Here is an 8,728-nt window from a genome sequence, read left to right as displayed (position 1 = left end):
GAGGTATGCAAGGTGTGTAGTGTGTGTGTGTGTGTGTGTGTGTGTGTGTGTGTGTGTGTGTGTGTGTTTTCCACAGGGACAGATGTACCCAGAATAAAAACAGTGGAGGGTGGAGGCCTTCAGGATTCTTTGAAACTCCCAGGTGGATCCTAGGTCTTACACACATCCTGCATGGACTTTTCCTGCCCAGCTGGGATATCCTGTGTTTGTCAAAAGGACTACACAAGGAAGCCATAACCAATGTCCTTCCTGAAATCTGCCAGTGTGCCCCTCCCCAGACTGAGGCAGCCTCCCCATACAGAGGAAGAATGACTTTGGAAATGCGTTATCAGCATCCTCCATGGATTTCCTCATCTCCTGCCCAACCCCATTAGCTGCTAGCTCCTTAGCATCCTCAGACAGAAACCTCAGAGGCTGGGATAGGGTCAGCATCCTGAGGCCAGTTGCTTTTGACAGTTTCCTTCTGGTCAAGCCTGGTCTCTGTGCTGCTCTGAGTGTTCCGCTCACCACCGCAGCTGCAGCGCAAAAAGCAGGATGGAGCCCCTAGCTGGAGCTGACACTGCCACCTTCCACCAGCGCTGGCCAGCCCGGCTCCTGCTGTGGGTCTCAACCCTGAGCTGTTCTTTCTCCTCACCAGCTTCTCTCCCTCCGTCCCTGGTACCCCGAGTCAGAAGCAGCTACACTCTGGGAAGGACGTTCCTCAGTCTTGATAAATGCAATGCCTGCATCGGGACATCCATTTGTAAGAAGTTCTTTAAAGAAGAAATAAGGTCAGAATCTTCATGAAATAACTCTGAGGAGCAAATTAAGCTTCTCTTAGTGTGAAGAGATCTAATTTATGGGTGGGAACTAGAGGAAGGCATTTAACAGTGGTAACTGCTTGACATAGAAGGGCAAGGGTGGAAGCCAAATTCTAGCCCTAAATGCTAAAATCTAAGGTTCCACTTGAAACTGAAGGCTGAAATTTCTTTTCTATGACTGGAGTGGCCTGAGACTGTTGAGTTTTCCTACTCATTCCTCATAATGGGAAGAATAAAATATATAGAAAGCTACTATGTGGCAGACATTTTAAACCATTCCAATCTCAGGTGTTGATAGTTTGCACCCATTATTCAGACATTACAGACATGGCAGGATTAAGGGACTTGCACAAGGCAGATCTGGGATACAAAGACAGTTTGCTCCTACATTTTAGAGCCTGTCTTCTGCTGTGTGGTAATGATCTGAGGAAAATCAGAGCTTAGTTCATTGTGAGATGTGTGTCTCTCATCAGAAAAAGGCATTCATGCTGATCAGTACACAGTCACAGGAAATTTAACAAGGCTAGAAACCAGCTGGGACTACGTGGGAGCAGCCACCATAACTTTTCTCCTTGTGTTCTCGGTGGGCAGGAGAAAGGACAATATTACAAATAATATTGACATTTGGTCTGATGCAGGCCAGAGTACAGAAGTGCCAGACAGGGGACAGTGATTACAGAGAGAGATTTTCTGGGGAGAGGACTTCTGAGCAAGGTCTTTCAGGGTGAACTGCGGATTTTGCAAGGGGAAGGCAGAAGAATGATCATAAACATGGGTGGAAGTGTGTGGGGAGAGATGAGAGGTACTGGTGGCTGAAGCCCTGGGTATAGGTGGATACGGGTACAGGAGAAGCCTGGAATGACACGTGAGGCACAGTCCCTTTAATGTTTAAAATTTTAATGTTTAAAAATTTAATGTTTAAAAATTTCCAAGAAATGGAAAACTTAGCTTTCAGTATTTTTCAGAACCAAAGACTTGACCGACACCCTTTCTCCTCCTCTCACCTCACTGAAACCTAGCCTTCTGCCTGTAAGATAGATGCTGTGACCAAACAAAAGGCATAAGCAATAATATACAACCTCTCCATTAGCCAGATATCTATGATTGTTACACTAAGTTACTAAAAAGAAACAATAAAAAAGTTCAATCAAAAATGTTAAATTTCTTTTTCTATTTCGCTTTTTTATTACTACATATTCATTCTACAAAATAATGGGCTTCCTTATGACATTGCCATGCACGTATATTATGTGCCTTAGTGGTATTTACCCCATTACATTTTCTTGAGCGCCTCTTCCCAATAACCTTCCTCTTCTCAAATCATTCCTCTTTATTTTCATTTCATATATTTTTTTAAAAAATTAGGTCCACATGTGAGAAAAATGTGGTATTTGTTTTTCTGAGTCTACCTTATTTCATTTACTATGATGATCTTCAATTTCATCCATTTTCCTAAAAATGACATAATTATGTTATTCTTTATGGTTGCATAAAACTCCATGTGTCTGTGTATGTGTGTATGTGTGTGAGAGAGACAAAGACAGTGACAGAGACAGAGAGACAGAGAGAGGAAGACAGAGAGAGCGAGAACATTAAACTTAATTTTTATTTTATTTCATGCTTGTGTGTGTTTTGCCTGCATGTGTGTCTGTGCATCAAATGCATGGCTGGTACTTGAGGAAGCCAAAACATGGGGATAGATCCTCTGGGACTGGAGTTACAGACAGTTGGCTGCTGGGACTCCAATCTGGTTCTGCTCTAAAAGTGCTTTCTTAACACCAAGCTATATCCCTAGATCTATTAAACTTCCTCTTATAATTTTAGATGTTTTAGAGAGTTTATGTGGACATTTGCTATTAAGAATTTTTGGTTTCTGTTTTCTTCTTCCTGGTGATGAAATGAAAACACAGGGCCTTTCGAATGCAGCCAAGTGCTCTCGGCTGACTAAAGGCTTTGTGAAGGTTGCAAAGTTGAATGATCCCTAATTAGGACTGCTCTGCTGCAGACAATGGGAAAGACGCTAAGCTGGGAGATAAAAATCCATGTTTCAGGGGGATCTTCCAGAAAGTCATAGGCAGGGTGGCCTGGGGTTGCTCTTAGGGACTGAAGAACCAGAAGAGAGATCACTTCAGAAAAAGAGAGCAGAAAAAAAGCCATCTGGATTCAGCTCTGTATTCATTTTGTTGACTGGATTGTGAAAGGAAATACAGAGATGTTGAATTTGAACTCAGAAATTCCCACCTAGGAAGTGGGGTGCAGAGAAACAAGAACATAGTGAAGTGTGCTGATTACTCTGAGAGAGCAGCAAATGAAGATACAGATCCAGTTTAAACTGGGAGAGAAAGGGACTGCAGGATTCCAAAGAACAGCTCTAGGCTCCCTCCCTCCTTCATCAAATTCTAGATGTTTTTTCATGCAACACTCTTTCTTTAGAATTTAAGACATTCCATATGTACCTAAAGAGGAAGTATGCAGATGGACACAGGAAAACATCAAACATGGCAGGCTGGTGGGATTACAGCACTCTATGCTGAGAATGTTTAACCTCAACATAAAGAGACAAAGAATGTATGGACTTGCTCATCCCCTGCTTCACTACCTTATAAATAATTTTCTTTTATTATAAGCACTGTAGTTGCTTATTTTAGAAATGTTAAGAAAAATTCAAAATAAAAATCGTATAGAATTCGTTCTCAAATGGGCTATAGAGATGGATCCATGGGTAAAGTGCTTGCTGTGAACTTGGATCCCCAGCACACACACAAATACTGGACTTGGATCCCCAGCACACACAAATATGGCCTTGTAACTCCAGAACTGGTAAGTGGTAACAGATAAATCCCCAGATACCCTGTTAAAAAATAAATAAAATTATGTCTCTCTTAGGGTCTTCTTTCTTGTCTGGATTCTCTGGAATTGTGAGTCGTAGGCTGTTTTTTCTTTATGTCTAAAAGCCACTTACGAGTGAGTATATATTTTAGATTAATTTGTTGAGAGTTCTCTGTTTAGGTTTGTACGTCATTTTTATTGGATTTTTTGTTCTTTTGATGACCAATTTCTTGAGTGCTTTGCATATTTTGGAGATCAGACCTTTGTCTGATGTGGGGCTGGTGAAGATCTTTTCCCATTCTGTAGGCTGCTGTTTTTGTCTTATTTGACCGTGTCCTTTGCTTTACAGAAGCTTCTTAGTTTCAGGAAGTCCCGTTTATTTATTGATGCTCTTATTGTCTGTGCTACTGGGGTTTTATTTAGGAAGTAGTCTCCTGTGTCAATGTGTTCAAGTGTACTTCCCACTTTCTCTTCTAGAAGGTTCAATATAGCTGGCTTTATGTTGAGGTCTTTGATCCATTTGGACTTGAGGTTTGTGCATGGCAATAGATATGGATCTATTTTCATTCTTCTACATGTTGATATCCAGTTATTCCAGCACCATTTGTAGAATATACTTTCTTTTTTCCATTTTACATTTTTAGCTTCTTTGTAAAAAATCAGGTGTTCATAGGTGTGTAGATTAATATTTGGGTCTTTGATTTTGTTCCATTCATCCTCCTGTCTGTTTTTATGCCAATACCAGGCTGTTTTCAGTACTGTAGCTCTGTAGTAGAGTTTGAAGTCAGGGATTGTGATGCCTCTAGAAGTTCCCTTATTGTACAGGATTGTTTTAGCTATCCTTGGTTTTTTGTTTTTCCATATGAAGTTGAGTATTGTTCTTTCAAGGTCTGTAAAGAATTTTGCTGGGATTTTGATGGGCACTGCATTGAATCTGTAAATTGCTTTTGGTAAGATTGCCATTTTTACTATGTCAATTCTAAATTCTACCTACCCTAGACAACAACAAAGATCCTAATAGAGACATGTTTGGATCTAATCTACATGGGAAGTAGAAAAAGACAAGATCTTCTGAGTAAATTTGGAGCATGGGGATTATGGGAAAGGATAGAAGGGAAGGGGAGAGGAAGGGAGGGGAGCAGAGAAAAATATATAGCTCAATGAAAACAATTAAAAAATAAATCCTATATTAAATATTTCCACTAAATTATAATGCCCTATATCAGAAAGCAGAAATATCCTATTATTAGTCAAAGCACCTTTTCTATGGCTCTCTTTTGTAGAATTTATAATTAAATCAAACAATTTTTCTTCACTAAAATAGGAAGGCAGTTTTCACAATGTTAATGAAAGATTTGCCTCTAGAGATGATAACCCTGTTGCCATGGCTTCCAATATGGCAGGTTGGATGCTGACTAATTCATTACCATCATCTCCTATTGTTTGTTAATTTTTTAAAAACTTTAAGAATGTTTCAAATTAAAACAATAAAATTTTATTGATTTAAAAAATAAATATTTTTTTATTTATTAAAAATCTCCACCTCCTCCCGTCCTCCCATTTCCCTCCCACTCCCCCCACTCCCATTCCCCCTCCCTTTCCAGTCCTAAGAGCAGTTAGGCTTTTCTGCCCTGTGGGAAGTTCCAGATCCTCCCCACTCCATCCAGGTCTAGGAAGGTGAGCATCCAAACAGACTAGGCTCCCACAAGGCCAGTCCATGCAATAGAATCAAAACTCAGTGCCATTGTCCTTGGCTTCTCAGTTAGCCCTCATTGTCAGCCACATTCACAGAGTTCAGTTTGATCACATGCTCCATCAGTCCCTCTCCAGCTGGCCTTGGTGAGCTCCCATTATATCAGTCCCACCGTCTCAGTGGGTGGACATACCCCTCACAGTCCTGACTTCCTTGCTCATGTTCTGCCTCCTTCTGCTCCTCATTTGGACCTTGGGAGCTCAGTCCAGTGCTCCAGTGTGGGTCTCTGTCTCTATCTCCATCCATCTCTGGATGAAGGTTCTATGGTGATATGCAAGATACTCGTCAGTGTGACTATAGGATAGGGCCAGTTCAGGCACCCTCTCCTCTGCTGCCCACAAAACTAGCTGGGGAAATCCCCTTGGACACCTGGGAACCCCTCTAGGGCCAAGACTCTAGCCAACCCTAAAATGGCTCCCTTGGTTAGGATAACTTCTTCCCTGCTCCCATATGACCCTTCCTCCATCGCAATTATCCCATTCCCACAAGTTCTCCCCAATCCTCCCCTTCTCCCTTCTCTCTCCCCATCTCCCCTTACCCCCAATCCACGGCCCCTCCTCCCAACTTTTGCCCGGCAATCTTGTCAACTTCCAATATCCAGGAGGATAACTATTGTTTTTCTTTGGGTTCACCTTCTTATTTAGCTTCTCTAGGATCACAAACTATAGGCTCGATGTCTTTGTTTATGGCTAGAATCTGCTTATGAGTGAGTACATCTCATATTCCTCTTTTTGGGTCTGGGTTATCTCACTCAGTAAAGTGTTTTCTATTTCCATCCATTTGCATGCAAAGTTCAAGATGTCATTGTTTTTTGCTGCTGAGTAAAACTCTAAAGTATATATGTGCCACACATTCTTTATCCATTCTTCTATTGAGGGGCACCTAGGTTGTTTCCACGTTCTGGCTAATTACAAATAGTGCTACTATGAACATTGTTGAGCAAATGCTTTTGTAATATGATTGGGCATCTCTTGGGTATATTCCCAAGAATGGAATTGCTGGATCCTAAGGTAGGTTGACTTTCAGTTTCCTGAGAAACCACCACACTGATTTCCAAAGTGGTTGCACAAGTTTGCATTCCCACCAACAATGGATGAGTGTTCCCCATATTCCACAACCTCTCCAGCATAGGTTATCATTGGTGTTTTTGATTTTATCCATTCTGACAGGTGTAAGATGGTATCTCAAAGTTGTTTTGATTTACATTTCCCTGATTGTGAAGGAGGTTGAGCATGACCATAAGTGTCTTTTGGCTATTTGAACTTCTTATGTTGAGAATTCTCTGCTCAGTTCAGTGCCCCATTTTTAATTGGGTTAATTAGAGTTTTAATGTCTAGTTTTTTTGAGTTCTTTATATATTTTGGAGATCAGACCTTTGTCTGATGTGGGGTTGGTGAAGATCTTCTCCCTTTCAGTAGGTTGCCTTTTTGTCTTAATGACAGTGTCCTTTGCATTACAGAAGCTTCTCAGTTTCAGGAGGTCCCATTTATTCATTTTTCCTCTTATTGTCAGTGCTACTGGGGTTATACGTAGGAATTGGTCTCCTGTGCCCATGTGTTGCAGACTACTACTTCCCACTTTCTTTTCTATCAAATTCAGCGTGGTCAGATTTATATTGAGGTCTTTAATCCATTTGTACTTGAGTTTAGTGAATGGTGATAGATATGGATCTATTTTCATTCCTCTACATTTTGAAATCCACTTACGCCAGCACCATTTGTTAAAGATGCTTTCCTTCTTCCATTGTATAATTTTAGCCCTTTTGTCGAATATCGGGTGTTCATAGGTTTGTGGGTTAATATCCAGGACTTTGACTCAATTCCATTGGTCAACATCTCTGTTTGTATGCCAATACCAAGCTGTTTTCATTACTGTAGCTCTGTAATAGAGTTTGATATCAGGGATGGTAATGCCTCTGGAAGTACTTTTATTGTATAGGATTGTTTTGGCTATCCTGGGTTTTTTTTTTTTTGTTTTTCCATATAAAGTTAGTTATTGTTCTCTCAAGGTCTTTGAAGAATTTTGTTGGGATTTTTATGGGGATTGCATTGAATCTATAGATTGCTTTTGGTAGAATAGCCATTTTTACTATGTTGATCCTACCAATCCAAGAGCAAGGGAAATCCTTCCATTTTCTGGTATCCTCTTCAATTTCTTTCTTTAAAGACTTAAAGTTCTTGTCAAATAGATCTTTCACCTCCTTGGTCAGAGTTACCCCAAGATATTTTATGCTATTTGTGGCTATCGTGAAAGGTGATGCTTCTCTGATTTCCCTCTCTGCTTCTTTGTTCTTTGTGAATAGGAAGGCAACTGATTTTTTGGAGTTGATCTTGTATCCCGCCACATTACTAAAGCTGTTTATCAGCTGTAAAAGTTCTTTGGTGGAGTTTTGGGGGTCGCTTATGTACACTATCATATCATCTGCAAATAAAGAAAGTTTAACTTCTTCCTTTCCAATTCGAATCCACTTGATCTCCTTATGTTGTCTTATTGCTATTGCTAGAACTTCAAGTACTATATTGAAGAGGTATGGAGAGAGTGGACAGCCTTGTCATGTTCCTGATTTTAGTAGAATGGCTTTGAGTTTCTCTCCATTGAATTTGATGTTAGCTGTCGGCTTGCTGTATATAGCTTATATTATTTTTAGGTAATAACCTTGTATACCTAATCTCTCCAAGACCTTAATCATAAAGGGGTGCTGAATTTTGTCAAATGCTTTTTCCGCATCTAATAAAATGATCATATGATTTTTTTCAGTTTATTTATATGATGGATTACATTGATAAATTTGCATATGTTGAACCAGCCCTGCATCTCTGGGATGAAGCCTACTTGATCATAATGGATAATTTTTTAATGTGTTCTTGGATTCGGTTTGCCAGTATTTTATTGAAAATTTTTGTGTCCATGTTCATGAGTGAGACTGACCTGTAATTCTCTTTCTTGGTTGGGTCTTTGTGTGGTTTTGGTATCAGGGTAACTGTAGCTTCATAAAAGGAGTTTGGCAATGACTCTTCTGTTTCTATTTTGTGAAATACATTAAGGAGTACAGGTATTAGCTCTTCTTGAAAGTTCTGGTAGAATTCTGCATTGAAACCATCTGGTCCTGGGCTTTTTTTGGTGGGGAGGTTTTTGATAACAGCTTCTAATTCTTCACTACTAACAGGTCTGAAGGCGTAAGTCACAAACAATGCCACACCAATTCGGGGTTATGATTATTAGGGTGGTATTTATTTAAAGGGGAAAAAACTTACAGATCACTGTCCCAGGCAACAGCCCTCTAAGCAACCAGGAAAGGAGTCTAGTCGCCGTTGGAGCAGGAAGTGAAGAGAGAGAGGAGAGGGAA

At 40.2% G+C, this 8,728-nt stretch overlaps 1 protein-coding gene across 1 annotated transcript in view; it reads left to right on the top strand.

Annotated features, from left to right (window-relative positions):
• The first annotated feature begins 534 nt into the window (after window positions 1-534).
• Window positions 535-8,728, top strand: part of LOC121441033 (divergent protein kinase domain 2B) — a 49,055-nt gene continuing 40,861 nt past the window's right edge. Inside the window, exon 1 of the mRNA XM_041642174.1 lies at window positions 535-770. Coding sequence (XP_041498108.1) covers window positions 535-770 — 236 coding nt within the window. The remainder of the gene's footprint in view (window positions 771-8,728) is intronic.

The sequence above is a fragment of the Microtus oregoni genome, unplaced genomic scaffold (genome assembly GCF_018167655.1).
Source record: "Microtus oregoni isolate MIOR12 unplaced genomic scaffold, Mior012 000073F_000, whole genome shotgun sequence".
Classification (NCBI taxonomy): Eukaryota; Metazoa; Chordata; class Mammalia; order Rodentia; family Cricetidae; genus Microtus; species Microtus oregoni.
Note: the sequence above shows the minus strand (reverse complement) of the source record. Positions and strands in the feature narration are given on the sequence as shown.